General features: G+C 32.4%; 3 protein-coding genes across 5 annotated transcripts; 1 reads left to right on the forward strand and 2 right to left on the reverse strand.

Annotated features, from left to right (window-relative positions):
• Positions 1–7,177: 7,177 nt before the first annotated feature.
• Positions 7,178–11,593, forward strand: LOC117909409. Of its 2 annotated transcripts, XM_034823459.1 has the most exons (3): positions 7,240–7,327; positions 8,020–8,135; positions 10,738–11,593. In XM_034823459.1, exon 3 carries the CDS (start codon positions 10,740–10,742, stop codon positions 11,451–11,453), a length of 714 nt encoding a protein of 237 aa, XP_034679350.1. In that variant the 5' UTR covers positions 7,240–7,327; positions 8,020–8,135; positions 10,738–10,739; the 3' UTR covers positions 11,454–11,593. The 2 variants fall into 2 exon arrangements, with proteins under 2 accessions (XP_034679341.1, XP_034679350.1); XM_034823450.1 differs by lacking the exon at positions 8,020–8,135 and having other exon boundaries at positions 7,178–7,327.
• A 424-nt stretch (positions 11,594–12,017) lies between these two features.
• LOC117909238 (coenzyme Q-binding protein COQ10 homolog, mitochondrial) lies at positions 12,018–15,921 on the reverse strand. The gene is made up of 4 exons (XM_034823191.1): positions 15,514–15,921; positions 14,317–14,512; positions 13,599–13,730; positions 12,018–12,527 (listed from the first exon to the last, which is right to left on the reverse strand). The coding sequence occupies exons 1-4, from the start codon at positions 15,726–15,728 to the stop codon at positions 12,405–12,407; spliced, it is 666 nt and encodes a 221-aa protein (XP_034679082.1). The 5' UTR covers positions 15,729–15,921; the 3' UTR covers positions 12,018–12,404.
• Positions 15,922–16,983: 1,062 nt separating this feature from the next.
• LOC117910361 (cold-regulated protein 27-like) lies at positions 16,984–20,440 on the reverse strand. 2 transcript variants are annotated; one of them, XM_034824440.1, is made up of 4 exons: positions 20,324–20,440; positions 18,665–18,865; positions 18,295–18,577; positions 16,984–17,317 (listed from the first exon to the last, which is right to left on the reverse strand). In XM_034824440.1, the coding sequence occupies exons 1-4, from the start codon at positions 20,408–20,410 to the stop codon at positions 17,244–17,246; spliced, it is 645 nt and encodes a 214-aa protein (XP_034680331.1). In that variant the 5' UTR covers positions 20,411–20,440; the 3' UTR covers positions 16,984–17,243. The 2 variants fall into 2 exon arrangements, with proteins under 2 accessions (XP_034680331.1, XP_034680339.1); XM_034824448.1 differs by having other exon boundaries at positions 17,309–17,387.
• Between the last annotated feature and the right edge of the window lie 1,649 nt (positions 20,441–22,089).

The following is a 22,089-nucleotide window of genomic DNA, read 5'->3' on the forward strand; positions in this document are numbered from 1 at the left end:
AAAATAGAGATTATTCTTCTTAATATATAATTGTAAAATAACCTTAAAAGTTATTAAGTGAAGAGAAAAAGTGGTGATGTTTTATGGTTATGAGAATTTTTTTCAATTCATATCGGAATCACCTACTTTCTTTAATGTAGATTTTGTTTGCTCTTTGTACAACAGATTTTTATGATGTTAAAATAAGTCTATATAATTAAAAGGAATGTACTATAGATATAGTATCAAGAACTTTTTCTCATTTCCAATATGTGATATCACATTCACCCTTTATTGTAAACATAACATTCTCGTTATATTTCACAAAGATTAAGAGATCACAATTACGAGCCTAAATAAAGTCTCACATCGAGGGATTGTATCATAGAATTATCTACTTCTTTTCGTATAGATATCTTACACTTTGAAAAGCTAATTTACACTCTCGATGTGAGATTAGGCTCATTGAGGCCAAAGTGGACGATACTTATACCAGAGGGAGCATGTTATTATAAAATGACATTAAGTTGATTTTCAACCTTAATACGAGACTTTGTTTGATACTATAAAGAGTATTTGTTTGTCTAAGTGACTCTACAATTCTGTGTGACACGATAAAAGCGAGCTTTATATTTTTATGGGAAAGTGAATGTGATATTTTATATTATATAGAGGAAGAAATTTCTGACATAATATATATATATATAGTGAGTTATTCTCAATTGTGTAGATATATTTAACTATATAAATACTTTAAAAACCATGAAGGACCATCAGGTTTAGGACGAACATGTTTTAAAATTACAAAGGACAAGACAAATGCTTTAAAATTTAAAGTCGATTAAGTCTAAAACAAATAATATTTATATGTAATAAAGGAGATGATTACACATGTATGTTCAATTTCTATTAATTTCCTATTAATTTTTTTTATTTTAAATATTTTACTTCAAGTAAAAGCCGTGTAATATTCTAGTGAGACTTTATTGATGAATAAAATAATGAGTTATGGACTTTTTTGTTTGGCTGCGCTTAACAACCGATTCTTGAATTGTTCGGCACGTGACAAATGCATTAAAAGAAATCAAATCAAATCGAAACAAACCAAATTCAAATCAAAATTAATATCTCATAATATTAAATGGTATTTTTCCAATATGGGACCTATTGGAGGAAGCCAAGTCTTAAAATTCTATTCGAGAAACCCCACCATAATTTAGAGAATAACAAAGACAACATTTGTATCATTTTATTTTTCAAATTTTAAATTAATAAATCTGAATTTTATTTCTATTATTTTTTTATGTCAATCAATTTGCATAGACATGAGAAATTTGTATGCAAACCTAGGTGTTGCAACAAAAGGATTACTTAAATATATTTGGTTTTAAAAAAGTGAGAAAAAGTGATAGATGACAAAAAAAATATAAGGAGAAAATAAATTTTTTTTCCTCTTGTTTGTTTATAAAAAGCAAAGTTGATAGAATGTAAAAAAAAATTTCTTTTTTTTTTCTTTTTTTTTTTTAAAAAAGAGAAAATTATATATATTTCTTTTATTTTAAAAAATGGGTGAAAATAATTTCTATTTATTTTCTAAAAATTATTTTTTATTTTATTTTATTTTTAAAAATTATTTTATAAAAACAACAATAAAACAATGTTAGAAATTTTTAATAATATTTTTTTTATTTAAATAAAAAACTATTTTAAAATTATAAGGTTAAATAGGCTCTAAATTATTAATACTCAAACATTTTCCATGTTTTCTTAGGGTAGTTGGATGGAAAATCTTTTATAATTTTTCCCTCATTTTTTTGGGCTTTTTTCTTCAATATTAAAAAACAATAGCTAACCTTTTCAATTAATTAAATAAAAGAAACTACTAAAAAGCACCATTAATTAATTTCAAGATACTTTTTACTTCCTTTTATATTACTAAGTTTTTGTTATTTAATTCAAAAATATTAAAACACTAACTAGTGTTATTTTAAGATAATAATTTAAGCCTACTACTATTTTACCATTTTTATACTATTAAAAGAAATAACCTACTCAGTTTAATCTACACTATTTCAATCTAAAAAACTTTTAAAATAATAAAAATAATCTTTTTTTTGTTTAATTGCAAGAAAAAGATATGTAAAGTAAAATTATTATTTTTAAATAAAATTTATATTTTATTTTATTTCACCCTAATTTTCATTGCTTTTTGTTAAAGTTGGTTTATTAAAATAGGTTTAATTGTAATAATGTATAAAAACATTTTTTTTTCTATATCTACAACTATAAAGGATGCTTGTTTTTTATTAAAAAAACATAAAAAAATATTTAGGATTTAAAGAAAATAAAATTGTTTAACTCATCCATGGAATTTATATCAGACAATGAACAAGGAATCTCAACATTATCATAAAGCAAAATGAAGATAAAAAGAAAATCAAAATAAAAAGGAAATTGTCTCAATATACAATAATTAAATTTTAAAAAATGTACAGTACATAATATAAAAAATTTAATTATTTTGAAGTAAGAGATTAAGATGAAATCAACATTAGTACTAAGTGTGAAATAAGACTAATTAGATTAAGGAAAACACCCAAAAAGAGGGGTTGTGTAGACCCTCAATTTTGTCCTCCTAGCACATGTCTTATTAGATACTTATTTGATACTTTATAGTAGCTCCTTGGTGGCCCACATCTACTCACGTTACTTACCTTTCTTGAGCCACCTTGGAGACTCTGGTTAAGGGATCGTCTAACCCCTTTATTGTGACCCTTGGCAGTTTTGATTTAGACTTAAGCTTTCCATTCCTTTTTAGGATAGTTCTTAGGCATGTTTAGGTCATTGAGGCAATATCCCAATCACTTTAAGACACCTAGTTCATTAGACACCCACGTAAGCACACTTGGTCCACTTCGTTCGCCCTAGCGCATTAGGACACACCCTAGGTCACCTTTAGATGTTCCTGCATGGTTTGCACGGTTGCATGACTCGTATTTTTGGTGGTTACATGGCTCGTATGGCTTGCATGTGGTTGATTTTTATTTTTTGTTTTAATTATTTTTTATTTTTTTATTTTTAAGTGCATGATTTAAATTTCTTTTGATTTTCAATTTCATGATATTTATTGATTTTAATCTTTATTTTATTTTTACTTTATTTTTCTTTCTATTTTTATCTTTATTTTATTTCTTGCATAAGGAAACGGTTGCCATCTATTTGGAAAGAGAATCAACAGAATTTTGAAAAAAATGAGATTTTGTTTCTTAGAAGGATAGCACATATATTATTTCTATGGGGGAATCGATTAGAAAAGGGGAAGAAAATAAGAAAGGAAAGTAGGTTTAAAAAAGGAAGAAATGAGGAGATTTTCCTCCAGCAGATTTGGGAAGGCTGATATATATACGTGAGAGAGGAAGAAAAAAAAAAGGGGGGGGGGGGGGGGGGGGGGGGATTCTTTGATTGTCAAGGGCAGAAAAGCGCACGAGGGTGGAAGAGGAGCAATTGCAGCCGACTTTGTCCAGGTGTGCTTCTGGTTACTCTGGGTGTTCTGACCCATATTTGATTTCTCCATTTTGGTCATTTAGAAATATTCAATGTCTTGTCGTTTGGTGTGGACGGAAAGGGCCACAAGTTGTTCTGTTGGGATTGGTCGTTTACTACTCCACCTTGTTTCGATTTTGATTATTTTATGTGTCATTGATGTTTTTGGAAATATAGAACTCCATGCTTGAATGTTATCACGCTCGGTTTTTTTTTTTTTCCGTTTAAATCCTATTCCGCATAGTTCCCTCCGCTCTTAACCTATGGATTAATACTTGAAGTGGGGTTATTTATGCTTACTGATCAACATCTTCTACTCCGCCTTCTCCAGATATCTCACATCCGGAATTCTGTCCCGCCGCCATTCCATCTCATCCGGATGTCTCACATCCGGAATTCTGTCCCCCCGCCATTCCACCTTCTCCGAATATCTCACATCCGGAATGTCCGGCCAATGTTCCACCCTCTCCGGATGTCTCACATCCGGAATTCTGTCCCGCCGCCATTCCATATCATCTGGATGTCTCACATCCGGAATTCTATCCCGCCGCCATTCCATCTCATCCGGACGTCTCACATCCGGAATTCTATCCAACCGCCATTCCATCTCATCCGGATGTCTCACATTCGGAATTCTGTCCCGCCGCCATTCCATCTCATCCGGATGTCTCACATCCGGAATTCTGTCCTGCCGCCATTCCACCTTATCCGGATGTCTCACATATGGAATTCTATCCCACCGCCATTCCATCTCATCCGGATGTCTCACATCCGGAATTCTGTCCCGCCGTCATTCCACCTTCTCTGGATATCTCACATCCGGAATGTCCGGCCAACGTTCCACCCTCTCCGGATATCTCACATCCGGAATTCTATCCGGCCGACGTTCCACCTCCTCCTCTATTTACTTCTTTGATTGGGAATTTATGTTTTTCAATTGAAATTTTGAATCATTTTTCAATTAAATATTCTCAGCATTAAAAAATCCATCTTTAGTAATCCCTTGCTGCCATTTTTCCTCTCGGCATACACTTTCACTGTTTTCTTTGACTTTCAACCATTTTCTTGATCTTCTTGATTTTACACAAGCATGAACAAAACTCCATAATTCCAAGTCATGGAATTTATGGAATCAACTCATGCAAAATCAATTAGGGAATTGGAGGGGGGCCCGACATTCATGATATTCTCTTCGATAGTGTCTGTTTGATAATTGATTGATTGTGCTCCCTCTTTGTGTTATATATGAGATTATTTTGAATTAGTTATTGAGCTAACTTTGTTTCCCATAGAGGAGTATTAGCTTGCTATCCAGGTACGCTCTCCATCTCCCCACTTTCGAAATTCCATGAATATACATGTCTTTGTGTACCATGCACTTGCTTGATGACATGCTTGATTGCCTTGATGTATATTTGATGCTTGTTTTATTATCTTGGATAAAACACATGTTGTGTGATATATTTCTACACTAACTTTTATGTTTTATGATGGCGCTTGAGAAGTCGTTCAGGTACGCACTTCGACTCTATCTTATAATCAGATTTTCTTGTTAGATATGCCATTTTTTTGTAATCACCTTAGTCAACCCAGGTATCCTCAATTAATCAATTAATTGCCACACTTCTCTCAATTTAGTCAGTAGAGACCTCTTTAGGGCTTAGAGGGGTGCTACCTCCTAGAGGTACCTTCCCAATAAGTAGCCTGATCCCCGGACTTAGACTCGGGTTTTTCAAAGACATGTTTTTTCCAAAAATTATGGAGTCACATTTTAGGGTTTTTCTTTCTTGTTTTATTTTCCCTTTAAAATAAAAATAAAATAAGTGGCGGCTCCAACTTTTCTAAAATTAATTTTTCACAAATAAAAAGCGAGTCTCGCCGATCGAGTGGGGACGCACGTGAAAAATACGGGTCCACAGGTTGGCAAATCCCACATATGTTCATTGACACTTTCCTCAATCTCGTTATTTGAGTTGAGGGCTCTACTAACTAATGTTTCAAACCAAGCCTTCAACTTGTACAATTAAATTCAATGACTCTAGTGGGCTATATAAGTTTCTTCAAATTCAATGCCAACTTGAAGCTCCAAACTCTTAACCTTTCTTTAATGAAGCACAATAATACCCAACCTAACTTAATAAAGGCTCGGTACAAGTGGAAGATAAGATGAAAAGAAATGTGTATACTAAGATGGATATTCAAGTGCAGAAATGAGTTGCACTTGAGTTTGAGACTTTTGAATGAGAGAAAAGACGTAGGTAGGCTATTCACTGCATTTGTTCTATTGTCAATAAATGCACATGAGCTCTCAATTTATAGACACCTCTTTCTACAACGACAAGTTTCGACCGGTCAAGTTGCAATTTGATCAATTTAGTAATCATTAAACATTAATTGTAAGTGATTATTAGTCCTTTATGAGTTTTAATCGACCCTTGATCGGTACTCAATTGAAAAAAATAACGTCTTTATTGAGTCTACAAAAGGTTTTGGAAGAGAGAGAAAGTGTTTTAATACTTTGACTCATCCTTAATCAATAAAGGCTAATTGGTCAAACCAGTCCCGACCAGTTAAATTAGTCATGGGAAGACCTTGATTGATTGGGCCAAAAACAGCCTAACGCTTCCTTTTTTTTTTGTCTAATTATTCTTAACACTTAAATAATATATTTATAAACCTTTGTATGTCAAATTGAAATAGTTTCACCTAAGGGTGATTTTTAAGATTAATTCAGTTTCAAAAAATTTATAAATGATTAAGTTTAGTTTTATGAAAACTAAGTATGAAAGAAGGCAAGCATTTTTTTTTTTAATCCTAAGTGCACCCAGAAGGACTCATCATACAAAATTTTTCCTACACTTCAATGAGTGTTCAAACATTAAAGTCTTCAAATTCTTTGAATCCCTTTTAAAACGAACTTGAGCTTTCTTTTTATTTTTCTTGTTAAAATCTGAAACTTTAATTATTTAAAATTGTTAGTTCATCAAAACTTATTTAGGAGCATATTTGGGCTAACAATAACTAACATGTGATATTAGAGTGAATTAATTGATTAAAAGAGATGAAAAGATTCAAATTTTGTAAACTAACCTCAGTTTTTTAACTTGAAAAGTTATCAATTTTTTATATAAATATCATTCAACATTTTCATTATTTATACGTTTTTTTTTAAAAAGGAATGATTGCTTTTATAAGAAAAAAAAATTGAGGGTAATTTTGTTCAAAATGGGTATTTTCTATATTAAAATAAGGTGAAGGGTTAGTTTCCAAAAGTGGAGATGATTTAATACCTTTTAATGTGTTATCCCTATTAGAATTGGGAGCAAAAATGTTTGAATAAGATGAATTTTTTTGAGAAGGTTTACAAAGAGAGGAGTTGTAATTTGTACATATTATTTGATTATGTAGTATTTTATAAATTTAGAATAATATTTTTATTGAGTAAAAATTTATTAATGTAATTTTTAATGTTGTATATTAAAAAAGTAAAAAAGTAGTTAATTTTTAAAAAATATTTTTACCTTGTTACATATTATTCTTTTTTTCTTTCTAATCTTTATTTAATTTAATATATGTAACTTATATTATATTCTATATATATAAAAAAATAGATTTATTTTCAGAGCATATCTCAAAAGTTGGTTATACTAGAATAGAAAGTGACCCAGAAGGCAAAACTATCCCAATCGTGTGCAGAACGTCCCTTCAATTCTTCTCCTTCTTGAAAGCTATTAATTTATGCTCTTCATTCCCAATATTAGGGTTTCAATTCTTGAGGCTTCCCGCAACCGCAACGATATCAAAGGTACGATCTTCTTCTTTCTCCAGATGGGGTTTTGAATATCGTGTCAGTTTATGCTTGATTTACTGTTGTTGTTGTTGTTGTTGGTTTTTTAAATTTCTTTGTTTGGTTCCTGAGGAAATGAAGGAGAAGCAAATAATGGAAAATGTTGATTTATTATTCTTTTTTATCATGTTTTGCGGAGTTGGGTTTTTGAAATTTTGAGAAACTACCTTCGGTAAATCAGAGAATTGATTTTATTTAATTATTTATTTTTGGGCGTATTTAGTGCAGGTTTTCCATTTCCTTGGCTAGGGAAATAATTGGAAAGAATTTAAGGTTCAATTTTATTTTTTTGTTCCTCGTCTTTCTCTGATAATTTCTCGGCCGCCAAACGGGTGGTAAATGCGTGTTTAAGTTGCTCGTGTTTGAAGTAGTGCTAATTTAGTTTCTGTTTTTGTTTCACTTATCAAACAAAAAAAAGTTACTTTTTTGGTTTCATTGTGGAACCACTTTTCTTGCTTCTAAGAGCCATAAAGATTTTTGCTCTTTGAGGCCTCAAACTGCTTATGAAATACCAAGGGATTGAAATTAGTTTAGGTAGAGTGTGGAGGTTAGCTTTGTAGAATGAGGTGGAGAACTCTTCAATGGCTAAGACCAGCTCCAATTATAGCAAATTTCAAACGGTTTGTATCTCTCTATATGTGTGCTTGTAGCCCGGAATATCATCACTCCGTGTTGAAGAACAATTTTCGTACAGTCCTGGGCAATTTCTGTTGAAGAAGGCTTTGTTGGTGTTTTGAAGCTTTGCCAATTTCTGTGAATAACTTGGGTTAGTTTTCAAAGAATTCCTTCTAATCCCTGGATGAGTGCTAGACTACAGGCTATTGAATACTAATGAATTGATATCATCTTGATAGTATTGATTGAGCATCATCATCAATTTGTGATGGGTTAGTATTGATGGTCTAGTTATCATTGTATATTCAAGGTTGCATGGGTCTTCTCATGATGAGTCTTCTCATGAGACGTATGTTTCCTGGGTAGCTGAAAAACCCTAGGATCTTGTTAGCATTGCTTTAGATGGACAAGATTTTTTTTCTTTGGGAATTAGTAGTTGACTTCAGACTCCATGATTTTTTGATAGGTGAATAAAGATGGTGGGTTAGAAACCCCTAATAGAAAAGGGGGTGTGCAACTACACAATGTATACAAGTAGCGCATTAGAAAACAAACCAATACTTCTTTCTAAATAATCAATCCACATACTATCAACAACGTCCAAAAAGAGTAAAAAATAACCCAATTCTCTGCTATACCATGTAAACAGGGCCTTAAGAAGCATACCCTTATCTCCAAGCTTGACCATTCCATGCCTTAGAAAGTTTTCCAAAGTGTGTGCCAAAAACGACTTAAGGGAATTAGTCTCCAAATTATTGTGCGCTAGCTCCCACAAAATCACTGTACTAACTAAGAAGAACATCTCTACCTAAATGTGGGAGTATACAATAATTAGGGAGATGTGGATGTGATTAATATAATCAATAGCTTCATTACAAAAGCAACATTTATTGGCCATACTCCATCCTCTCCTCATTAGGTGGTCTATAGTTAGAATTTCTTCCATGCTGTTACCCACACCAAAAACTTAATTCTTGAGGGTGCTTTTGAATTCCAAATCAGCTTAGCATGAAGGTGGGTGCCTTCACCCAAAACCTGTCTAATTTTACTCCAGACTGACACCTTGCAATGCTATGAGATGATGGTTTGAGGTACAAATGTTTCGTATAGAAGATTGCATTAAGTCAGGTATTTTATGACAGAGTACTATGCCCCTCTACAGCACACCAAAGTCTTATTCCATATTTTTGGAGTTTTCTCTCTCTCTGTTTAGACATCAGGAAAGTTTACAAAGGGAATATTGAGGAATCCTTCAAGAAGCATAAACAACCTTAAGAAACAAAACAGAAAAAAAGAAAAAGAGAACCAAAATTGGAGACAGTTAGACCAACCTTGATCTTAAATACCATACCTGTAATGAAATGCTAAGTAAGTTTTATTTTTTCTGGCAAGTAAATAATTATAACTAGGAAAGTAAGGTTCTGAATTCTGATGTACACTTTTAGTAGATATTTCCTCTATGAATCTTTACAGCCTTTTCATTTGATATTGAGGATCCCAGCAGGTTTTGTTATGGCCTTTTCCTTCTTTTGTTGATGATCTCACATGGTTTGAGTGCCAAATGAAGTCTCCAGGGTTAGTATTTACCAATCACTAAAAAATATGCGTACATCTTTAGAGGAGATCAAGCCTTGATTAAATTTTGTTCATCAAAATATCACTGAACAAAATCTCTCACTCTTCTAGTTGTTAAATCCCCAGCTCTCAACTTCAGTGCTATTAGGATGCCTTAAAATTTTAAAGTATACTAGTCAGCCTCATCTCCTGGGCACGTTAGCATGATAATCCTAGGTACTCATAAAATCTGCAAAATCTCGTAACATTGTGTTCTCAGGTTCAGTTGTTCTTAAAATAGATAAATAAGTGAGGTTGATTCTGTTTTGCTCTAATGAGTTTGAAAACAAATAAAGGAATTAGAAAAACATGATTCATCTGTACTTTTATCCACTGTACACCAATCAGATAAGGAATAAAAATTATTAATAGAGTTGAAATCTGTCTAAATGAAATTAAATCATTGCAAGGAGCAATATTACTTTGATAAAGGTCAGTTCAACAAACCCTTACTTCCAAGTCCTTGGGCTTGCCTTCTTCATCATTCAGCTCAATTTAAGGCTCTGTAGTAATATTGTATTTCATCATCACATCCTCATAAAATCGAGGAAATGGAATGTTTCATCAGATACAGGCTTCTGATTCTGTAACCATCCTAACAAGCATAAAGCTATTGGTACAGTTCAGGCACTCTTTTCCAATTTTAACCACCATATCAAGTACTTAAAAAACTGGAAATATTCTGAAACTCCAGTTATTTATATAATGATTTTGTATTGTTTGAGAATTAGTTTGCTTTCTTGGACTCATATAATTCTCCTGTATTCACTGTCATTATAGTTGTCTCTTCCCATTGTATGCTAATCTTTCCTCTTCCTATTTCACGGTGTTTTTCAATGCCTAATCATATTCATTTTTTCTCTTGCTTGTTATGAAAGTTAGTAGAGGAGTCTTGCTAAGGGACAGTTTGGATATGTTTAAAGAGGTTTAGATCTCTTGGGCTGAGACTGACTTATAGCCCTGAAAGTGTATCTTCTTCTGTGATGATCAAGATGAGGAAATTTTGCCATCTCACTAATTCCTCTCATTTTGTGAAATTGACAGCGTCCTCAACTACAGTCTTCAATTTATTAACTTCTGCCACCTATATTCATATATTTTCCTTTCTTCTAATGGCATTGTTCCCTGGAATTTTGTAGGCATGGCTGTGGGTGATGATATTATGATTGAAGGTTCGGTTTCTTCTCTTCTTCTCAATTCCTTGGAGTCCAACCAAGATGCAGGTTCACTTTCTCCTGAAGACGTGGCCTGGGTTGACTCCTGCCTGATTAAAGATCCTGAAGTTTCCGATAGTGACTGGAATTCATTGAAAGATGCCTTACTAGAAATCCTCAATGTTCAACCCAATGCTCTTGGCACTTCTGGAGCTGGAAATGTTGTTTTTCCAAGCAGAGCAGACATGGAGATGCTTCCTTCCAATGATGAAGCAGAAAATGCTCTTCTGCCAACCACAGATGATTATCCCATTCCTATAAATGAAGTGGAAGAAAACTGTGATGACATTCCGGACAACCAAAAAGCTCATAATTTCCGATCCCGAGCTTACTTGGGAAATGTTTTTCTCCCAAGTTACAACGAGGAGAATCAGAGAGAAAGCAGAAATACCGATTTGAGTTCTTTAGGAGATGAGATAGAACCATCAACTGATGATATCTTCAAGGTCTGGGACTTGGAAATCCCAGCTGAGGAAGATGAGCTCATTCAACAGTTGAACAAGGCCCTCACAGACATTTCCTCACCATCTATACCTGCATCATTTGATGATTTGGGCAAGTGGAAAGATTTGAAAGGGGAACTACTTGATGATCTCGTTTCCGGCATTGCAGACTTGTCATTGGATAAAAAAACTGCTTAAGAATATTGTGTTAGAATCAGATATTAAGATGTGTTTAGTCAGTTTGCATAATTTAAGTTCCACTAACGAAAAGGATCCACCACGAGTTGCATTCTGGGGGTTATAATCTTATTTCGATATCACTCTGGGTTTTATGTTGATCTCTTTCTTCATTATGTTAGTTATACTGACTTGAATGTTCAAATGCTGGAGACGAAGTAGAAAATCTTGAACAGGCCTTGTTTTCCAATTACAAAAAATGTGTAACCAATTTTTGGCGGAAATCAGTTTTTTCAGAGTTTGTTTCGAAAACAGGCAATTTTTTTGAAGCAAATTTAAGATGTTTTAGAAGTTATTTTTTATGAAGTTTTTTTAGGAACAATTTAAAGAAGGAAGAATGCTTTAATAAATGTATAGTAACAAGATAAGTTGAGAAAACAGTTTTTTCATATTTGAATTAAGAACTGTTTTAAAAAACAGTTATTCAAAAAAAATTGTTGTCAAACTGGACCTCCCCCGGTCAGAATGTCACATTCATATGACAAATTCCACATCCACAACTGGTTAGTACCAAATATATTCATATGATAAATTTTCTTGATATCTTGTGATAATATTACAATATATTTGAAAATATATTGCCAATCTGGAAGCACTGCATCAATACCCCACCTTGGTCTAGTTTTCTAAAAGCAATAAACAATAAACAAATATGAAAAGCATTATCTTCCAACCATAAACAACTAAAAACAATCAAATACATCCACAACAAAATCAAATGGACAAAAATAAGGATGATTCTTAATTCTTTTTAAGTTATAATCACCAAAAGATCAATGGGGGTGGCTGGGCAGTGTACAAAACAAGAACCATCCAGCATGAGAAGAATATTTGACTTGATCTCAATTGTGCTTGAAAGACCGTCAAGGGGGTTTTATGTGGCACAAAGTAAGTTGAATGAAAAATGAACTGTCATAGCCTTTGCTCATTGGGGTTTTCAAGTACTGGGACTCCTGGTCCATAAATCAAACGGCAGCGGTCACTGAATGAACCAACCAGTCGAGAGACCACCTCCTTGAAGAACACGGATGCCACCTGTTCATCAGAAAGCCATCACCAAGTTAAAATGCTCTGACCTTCAAATTCTCAACTATCTAGTTTGAAATTGACTAGTAAAAACTAGATATGATAATAACAAATTATAATATCTTGAACCTCTGTACCCTAAAATCATATCAATCAAAATCGAGATATGAACCTAGACCTAGAATAAAAAAATCAACAAGGATGTAACTAGGTTGAAGATAAGCATGGGTTCCTTTTGTTCTGGTGTTCCTGTGTGCTGCTTGGTACAGCTAAAGAAGGGATCAGGATAAGCATGTGAGTATGATTTCTTATAATCCAATCATATTATGGACATGCCCCAATGCATACAAAATGGCCAGATTGGGTTCAGGAACTTGGACAATAACTGTAACTAGTGTCTATTAACACATCTTGAAAAGGTTAAAAACAAAAGAGATGGAGGTAGAACTAGAGAGAAGACATGTAGGTCTGTTTTAACAGAATGTATGAACACATATAAAAAAAGGCATGGTATAAGGATTCAAGCGACCGCCTCAATGTAGCTGCAGCCATGACAGTAGAAGTGGTGTAGTGAATCTGACATGGAGAAGCTAGAGGTGACAGCATTGCGGTATTTGGTATCATAGAGGGATTAACAGTGCTGCTAGTTGGTAAATTGGCATTAGAGGAGATGCTGGTGTTGTTATTGGAAGTGATTGGTGGTGGTGGCAATGGTAGTGTTGGCATAAACAGCATGGCCCAGGGAAGATAGCATTTGTCAGTTTTTATTGGTATAAATAATAGTGTTCATGATGGAGATGGTGATCCTAGTTTTGTTAGATGAGGGCTTTGTGCAGCAATTTTGGAGGTAAAGGAGGTTTTTTAAGTGGACAAGGATCTGCGAACACATGATTTCCTTCATTTCCATGAATATCCACAGGTTGTGATTCATTACAACTATCTCATGCAGTATTAGGTGTCAGCTTGATCATTCATTCATGAAAAAGGAAAAACAGAAAAACAATAGCAGGCATGACTCAAAAGTTTATAGAGCTAGAGATGTACCGATATGACAACAAAAAATTCACTAAAGAACTTTACCTGTCGATAAAGTGGGGATTGGAACTTAAAATCCACTAAGAAATGAATGTCGCAAGTTCCTGGAATTGGTCCTGGATTGAATTCCCATATATTTATCAAATGGTCAAAAAGGGAACTTTCTGAGACAGTTGTCTGCAAGTAAAACAGAATAAAATACATCACATCAGTGCCAACAAAAACTACATGAAAATAAAAAACAAGGATGTAAAAAATTACATACATAGTAAGAAAGCCTAGAAAGACCCGTTTCAAGCATTTGAAAAAACACATTGGTACTGAATAAAGAGAAGATTTAACCATCCATGAGACCACCTGTTGGCTCACAGAAGTTGAGATAGGTTGATATGGTTCTGGTTTGGCACCAAAGAGAGTCAACCCTAGACCCAAAACATCCAGTCCTAATTTAATAGCCAAAAGTGCAGTCCCTCTATAGTTTCTTAATTTTGGCAACTTTTATTTCAGGCCCTAAAGAAAACCTACAATCATAGCCAATTTTTTTAACTCAAAAACCAGTTAAAAACTTATTATCTTCCTCAATCAGCTTGGCCTACACATGCTCATTTCAGCTCCTTAGTTATAGACTTTAGTCTTTATTGTTTTTCTCTTTTTCTTTTCTTTTTTAATTGTGAAAACTAAACAATATTTGATTAATTTTCTGTTAACAAAAAGGGGGGAAAAATCGGAAAAACTGTAAAACTTCTAAAACCAACTTCACTACCTTTATAGTCTTTGGTCTGTTTAACTCCACATGAGAAACATAACTTTCAACAAGAAATTTAAAACCAATCTCAAGCTCCGCATCAAATGATCCATCTGGATTGTGTTTAATTATCTCTGATCGCTGACACCAGGGCACAAAACCGTGATACAAGTCAACTGCTGCAACAACATCAAATAACTGTTCTGGAGAGTACCTGATAACCAGAAACTATGTCAACCCTTTTCTCTAGGGAACACAGATTGATGAACAAAAGATTCTCAAAGCAACCATTCCAAGGGCATAAGGTCAATCATCAGGTAACACTATTAACTATGGAGGAAGCAATCATATTTCGGTTAACGGGCCAAAGTAGAGATTCAATTTAGGCTCATTATGTCTTGTATGACTATGCATCACAAAAATAACAAATAAATTTTTCTGAGAAGAAAGAGAAACGGAATAGAGCATCGCTGATCAGAGAAACCATATGTTCATAAGATAAGCATAGGTAAGATAAGTTTGGAGATGAAAACAAAAGGCATGACTCAGCCGTTGATAAAGGGGTTTTTAGTTTAGATGATTTTGACATGTCTATAAAAAGATGCTAATAGAGCTAGTGAGAAAATCTGAATAAGTTATTATTGTGCAAATAGCGCCTTTTAATGTAACAATTGTTTTCAGGAAGAAAATTTTGTTTGGGAACTCAAACATGAAAAAATTCCCAAAGTATTCTCCATTTTTCAGTTTTTTCTCGGCATAGCGATGCACTACAAAAATCATCTCAAATCTGTTCTAAAAGAACAAGGTTTTTTCAGAACAAATTAGTAAAAAAATTGACTTATTAAGTTAGAAAACAGTAACTGTTTTCAAAAACATTTCCCAAACAAGCTTCAAAAGGAGAATATATCCCAAAAAAAAAAACGTACAAACTCTTTTAAATGCCTTTTTCAATAATGCTCCATTTGGTTGAGGAAAAACCATGGAATTCTGCCCACTTGATCAATTTTTCTGTTTCTGCAAAATCAATTCAACCTGAGACATCATATTCAAAACTTCAAGTTCATGTCCCCCCAATTTCTCAGCAACCAAACAGAGAACAGAAAGAAATTAAACCCTTAGTCAATGCAGATCACGAAGCTTTTGCCTAATAAACACAAAATACCAACAGAAAACAACAAATCCATGCTCTGTTGTGTTGAAGCCAAGCAAAATTACCCTAAAACGCGCTTCTCCTCATACACTTTCGACAGAACACCGCCCTCTTCTCCGTCTCCACAACCCAGAAAACGCCTCGTCTGAATAACGCTTCCAAACAGATCCCTGCGACCAAGAACCGGTTTAAAGCCACTGACGCATCGAACCTCATTGAATTTCTTCGAAGACCTCATCAAAGATCCAATGGCCCTAGCCGTCGACAAAAATGGCGGCATCGTGAAAATGGAACAATATCATTCAATTCCGTACTGCCTCTCAGTACGGATAATGCCCTGTAGAAGCCGGCGAATTCCCCGAATTACAGCGGTAATGATTGAATTGGACGGCCGGTCGAGATCGAAGGGCAACGTTTTCTTAGGGTTTCCACCAAAGTTTCCTCGTTTGGCGTGGTGGGAAAAATGGTGTCAGAACTTCAAATCGAGGATTTTAGATAATTAGATGTAAATATAATTTTTTTAAAAATAAAAATTTCAAATAATTTTTTTTTAAGGAAAACAAATTAAATTATTTTTAAAATTGATCATTTTTGAACTCTTTTTTTTCTTTTTTACGTCTGTTTCCAAATTAAATTCTTTAATACTAATTTTTAAACTAAATTTAATTGAAAAACAAACACTTAATCCTAATCTCTGCCCAATATTATTATTATTATTTTCTTTTAATTTTTTATCTTAAAAATATTATTTTTAGGGTATATTTGATAATATTTTTATTTGAAGTATTTTAATATAAATATTTAAAAAAAACTATTTTTAGAAAAATCATAAAACGTTATAAATTATTTTTTTAATATTACAAATGATTTTTTTAACGTTATAGATAATTTTTTAAAATTTTAACAAATACTTAATTTTTTTAAATATTTTGTAAGCCAAAAGTATTTAAAAAAAAAAAATTAGCAAAAAGACTCTTTACTCCTTATTGAAATTAAACTCTTTTAAAAATAAACTTAATTGAAAAACAAATTTCTTCTCTCCTATTTTTTCTCCTAATTTTTATTTTAAAACGATTTTCTTATTTCCCATTTTAAGTTAATTTCATTTTGATGCGTATGAAGGCAAATTCTCTATATTTTATTTATTTATTTTTAAATTCTTTTCAAATTTCTTTCCTTCAGAAATTAGAGACCTAAAAACACTTGCATGGATATTGATCTGACAAGGATCTTAAGCTTGGTGACATATCAACTTTTATCTTACATAATAAAGCTTAAGTTATTTAATTAAGTATTTTATAATATTTATAATTTATATTAATATATATAAATATATTCAATTCATATATTTATAAATGATCTTAAGAGAAAAATATCAAATTTAATTATATTATATATTATTTTATTTGTTACAAAGATAAATATTTTTTTGTTATTAATTCAAAATAATATTTTATTTATCATTTAAATTTTGACAAGATAAAGTTAAAAAGAAATTATCATATGTAGATGCAATCCAATCACATAAATATATATTTTAAAAAAAAATCTATAATTTTTTAATATCCTCCCAAACAAGAACAATAGTTTTCACGTACAGCATTAATCAAAGAAAAGAGAGGAAGAATAAGAACAGTGACCACACATTCTTCATCCATGGCGAAATTCAGATGGAATAAGTCACCGATTTCCTCCATTTCAATTCACTGATCCTTTACTGGATACTGGAAAGAGATGGATGGAGTAGAAGAAACCATGGGGTGAAGATAAACTGTGATCAGTTCACACTACTTGATCAATCGCCTCGTGTCTTCATCCTTTTTGGACTGCCTTCAATTTCATCGTCCATAAAGTTCTGGCCTGAGACCTCTGCAAGATCCAAAATGTTCAAAATGATTTCATTTAACAACGAAATATGCTGGCATTTGAAGTGTTTTGATTGCATTTGTGGCAAAACAATGACATTAGTTTTGTTCCAAATGAATAAATATCTACACAAAATGGAGCAGCTTCTTATAAAGGGTTGTTGTATTTGAGTATCATTCGAGACCACATACACTCCCAAAAGCTTATGCTTATGCGCGCTACGGGGTAACCTTACATATAAGGCCCAACCAACACATTAGAGCGGGTCATTATAAAGGGTTAGGGTCGATCTTCAACTGTGAGATTGGTACAAGATTTTAAGTATATTAGTGTCATGTGAGACTACATACGCTCCCAAAAACTTATGACTTAAGCTCATGAGAGTAAAGATAACCTCGTGTGTGTGTGTGTGTGTATATGACTTATGCTCTGGAAGTAAAGATAACCTCGTATATAAGGACCAACCAATATTAATAATCAATAGATATGGGATATCGGACTTTCAACCTCACTCTGGTTCCAAATGATATGAGATCACATTCACTTCCAAATGCTTAATTAGCAAATGGGAAATAGAGGTAGTCTCACGTATGAGACTTAACCAACATTAGTAATTAGTAGACGTGGGACATTGAACTTTTGTCCGTCTTACATAAAGTGGCCCACAATCCCATAAAGAACAACCAGGGATAGTATTTCACGGTTAAGGGAAGAAGCTCGTAATGCAATATATATAAAAAGATTCTTTTAATTGTAAAAACGTGTTTTAAAGCCTTAGAATTATTAAGGAAACAATATCTACATAGTGGGTTGTTATCAATGGTATCGGAATTAATCCCGACACTTGTGACAAGAATAACAACATTTTATCAAAGGTGATTGTGATGTTCCATATTCGAAGCTTTTAACACCATATATGCAGTGAACTCTTGGTGACAGTATAACTTATTTTAAAAAGAGAGGTGAAAAGCGAGAACTACCTATATTGCTGCCAACTGAGTCCCGATGGTAGAGAGAATTCCACAACAGAAACTGCCTTGAAGTGGAATCTCCTCCGCAAGACACAGCCTGTTTCCCTTTCTGCTTCACTGCCTTACTTGTGGAAGCAGCATTCTCCTGAAGAAACGGCAATCCTGGATCTTGGCCTCTTCTTGAAGATCTGAAATGCCTGATCCATGGATCTGATTGAAGATCATCATGCCGCTTATTTTCAGCTCTTACACACTCCATCTTCTGCCACGACCCACCTCGAAGAACCTTGAACTGGAAAGCAAAAACGGAAAGGAATGAAACAAAGTTAAAGCAAGAGATATATAGAATGGAGAAGGCAACACAGCAAACAGTTCAGACCTGGCCAGATGAAATGCAGGTGTTGCAATCCTTCTGTGAGGATGGTTGTGACTCTGACGGATTCCATTTTCTCGGTGGCCAACCAAGAAGATTAGAAGAATCGTATAACTGGTTAACAAATGAAGCTTCCATGGAATTGAGATACAGACTATGCTTCTCATCTGTCCATTCTGTAGACAAAGGGTCTGTCTCTTCACCCTCCTAGAGTATGCAATTACCAGGAGAAGAACCAGATGACTTTAATTCTATGTTTTCGATATAGGGAAAAAAAAAACTAAGAAAAATGGTTTTTATGTTTTAAAGCTCATATATTTTCAAATTATTTAATCTTTATATAATAACTCAACACAAACAAGAATAACTAATTTTCAGGATATAGTAAACAACCTAACAAAAAACTAAAGTAAGAAACCATACCCTACATGGTTTTCCCATTTACCTTAAATCCTTATATTGGATTCATAAACATTATATTTTTTCAAATCTCAAGGAAGATGCAAATTAACCAATTTCAGTTTAAGCTATAATGACCTGCACTCAATCGTGTAGATATTATCCGCTCTGGATCTAAAGAAACTCTCACGGTTTTAAAACGTGTTTACATGGTTAAAAGGAGTTCATACTTATATTAGAAACTTTTTCCCCTATCCGATGTGGTATATTACAAATACAACGTCTTCGTTGTATCCCATCCAAATAGACGAACACTTCTTACGAGATCAAACAAATCCCTACACCGGAGTCGGGGATCGACTATGATTCCATTTGTAACGACCCATACTCAACTATATAGATATTGTCTGAACCCAAAAGCCTTAACAGCTTTAAAATAAGTTTATACTTATATAACATCAAAAACTTTCTTCCTTCCTTATCCGTTGTGACTTATCACATATAAGTTCTGTTTAATAATGTTTTCAACAATAGAATTTGTGAAGAGTTTGTAATTTTTTTTAAAAATTATAATTAAATTCTATTTGAAAACTCAAATATGAAAAACAATTTTATCAATTTATTCTTATATTATGCATTTTCATATAATACAAAACTTTTCAAATTATTCTAAAAAAAAAAACATCTAAAAAATACCTAAATTTTATTCTAAAAACAACTTTGAAAAGAAACTATCCAAAAATTGTTTTCAAGAATAGTTTACAAAGACTACTCAGCTACTTAGCCACCAAACTTTGCTATGAGACAGTTACACAAAAAGGCTTCAAGAAAACATAAATATCAGGAGAGCATTGGATTTATCACTAGAAAGTAAAAAAACTAAAATAAAAAATAAAATTCAAAGAATTGGAAACTGATCAAATTCAATCACAAAACCCTCTAAAATAATCAACTGAAATACCCCATGAACAACGCAAAAAAAATATGTATATAAAAAATGAAAAAAAAAAAAATTCATTTCCACTACCAAACAGCCCTACAAATCTACCTCCATTTTCTCAGGAAAATCCGAGTAAAAATCAACATCAATTTCTTCTGCTTTGAAAAATAAATCAGTAGTAAAAATCAGAAATACAGATTTTTGAGCTTATTATTACCACTATCCAACGATTTAGCCTTTTAGAAACCTAGATTAAAGAATAATATCATACACTAATCCCCAAAGCAATGAATATTTAGGAAAAGCCGAAAGAGCATTTTTTTTACCAGTCTCGAGGTTGCTTCCTGGTCAAGAAACTGAGTTGAGTCTCCACGGCTGAGTCCGGCGGTCTGCCAACTCGGTGGAGCATCCATGGCTGTGGCGCTGAAACTCTCCAATTTTACAAAAGCATTTATGTTTACAAGGAAGATGTAGGGGAGAGAGGCGGGGTACATGAGAAGCCGCCAGCTGTCGAAACTTTTACACATGTCAAGAAGTGACACGCAGCCACGTCACACATTGTGTAATGATCGACATAGATATTTTTTGTGCCTCAAAATATCTGCTATGCTGGAGGTAGTCTGCACTTTAACCGTTACTGTGTGCACTCAAAGCTTGCGTTGGCGCGCTTTTACAGTGTGTCCTCATCCTTTTGATCATACTTAATATAAAAATCAACGGTGGAAAACAGTTTTTCGTTATTTAGATTTAAAAATAAAAATAAAAATATGTTTTAAAATATTTAATGAAAATAGGTAATTTTTTAAAATAAAATTGAAGGGGTTTTAATAGTTTTTTATGGAGTGGTGTATAATATTTGTATGAAAAATAAATAAAGAAAATTATTTATATTTTGGTTTTCAAACGAAATTTTATTTTTAAAAATAATGAAAAGATATTTTTGAGAACATCATCAAATAGATATTAAGTATTAAATTTTATATTTAGAAAACATATTTAACAAAGTATTAGAAAAAATAATTTTATGAAAATTTATTTTAAAAATAAATTAAAATTTTTTTTTATGGGTTTTCAAGTTTTTTGAATAATGTTATAAACAATAATTAAGAATATAAAAACTTTATTATTGGAAATAAGTCATATTATATTTCACCTAACAAGTCAGAAAAATTCATTTTTCATATTTAAGATCTTACTTTCATTCCCCAAAGCAATTAACAGTTGCTTTTAAAACTTGTTTTTCAAAATTACTTTTTGAAAATATTTTTAAACAGACGATATAATTCCATAGACAATTGGATTATTCAAATCCATCTCTTTCAAATAGGTGATCTTTTGAATAAAGGCTTTGTCCCTCATTTTCACAACATTTGGATTGATATTGGACATTCAAATATATCTTTAGAAAAGGATTTTTCATATCCCCACGGCAAAATAATAGTGCCCATGACCAAATCAACTTCCAAACTCCTGAAATTTTGTTAGTGTCTTTATAGGGATCGAAAATGAAATGAAAAAAAAATATATATATATATATATATATATTTAAAATTATATATATTCAAATACAACAAAAGGAGAAAGCGGAAATTAATTCAAAAAATCAAAATACTTTGTACAATCACACATACTTCAATTCATATGATATCATAATACATTTTTTATTATCCAATATTATAGTTTATTAAAAATATCAATTTAATATATATGTTGTCAATCTTTTATCATTTATTAAAATTTCATGTAAAATTGTAGTAATTTTTTTTTCTTATCATTTTTTTAGAATTTTTATATGATATTTATGTGAAGTCCAACCATTCTTATACTTTCATCCCTATTTCACAACCACCTAAAAATATAAAAGAAATATAAAAAGGAAAAATATAATTGATTTCGATCAACCACCTAATCTTCTCGAGAAAAAGCCTTGTTCCTCTATTTCACAACACTTTGGCTTGGCTTCATTTGGATCATTGTTAGTATCTTCAATGCATGAAGAATATATACAACCCTAAATTGTTGCTCAACACCATTATCTTTCTTTGTGTCAACGTTTAGAGAAATAAAATTAAGTCTAATGATAAATATTTCT

Source organism: Vitis riparia, chromosome 3 (genome assembly GCF_004353265.1).
Source record: "Vitis riparia cultivar Riparia Gloire de Montpellier isolate 1030 chromosome 3, EGFV_Vit.rip_1.0, whole genome shotgun sequence".
In the NCBI taxonomy this organism is placed as follows: domain Eukaryota; kingdom Viridiplantae; phylum Streptophyta; class Magnoliopsida; order Vitales; family Vitaceae; genus Vitis; species Vitis riparia.

Bases quoted from the DNA above. Each gene is read 5' to 3' on its own strand.
- LOC117909409 (XM_034823450.1), top strand. From the start codon at position 7,261: ATGCTCTTCATTCCCAATATTAGGGTTTCAATTCTTGAGGCTTCCCGC. The intron at 7,328-10,737 runs GTACGATCTTCT...GGAATTTTGTAG, and splicing joins CAACCGCAACGATATCAAAG to GCATGGCTGTGGGTGATGAT.
- LOC117909238 (XM_034823191.1), bottom strand. From the start codon at position 15,728: ATGCCGCCATTTTTGTCGACGGCTAGGGCCATTGGATCTTTGATGAGG. The intron at 14,513-15,513 runs GTAATTTTGCTT...TCTGGTTATCAG, and splicing joins GAGGAGAAGCGCGTTTTAGG to GTACTCTCCAGAACAGTTAT. The intron at 13,731-14,316 runs GTAGTGAAGTTG...TTTTACTTGCAG, and splicing joins ACAGACCAAAGACTATAAAG to ACAACTGTCTCAGAAAGTTC.
- LOC117910361 (XM_034824440.1), bottom strand. From the start codon at position 20,410: ATGGATGCTCCACCGAGTTGGCAGACCGCCGGACTCAGCCGTGGAGAC. The intron at 18,866-20,323 runs GTAAAAAAAATG...TGCATACTCTAG, and splicing joins AGGAAGCAACCTCGAGACTG to GAGGGTGAAGAGACAGACCC. The intron at 17,318-18,294 runs GTAGTTCTCGCT...TGGATCTTGCAG, and splicing joins CTCAGTTGGCAGCAATATAG to AGGTCTCAGGCCAGAACTTT.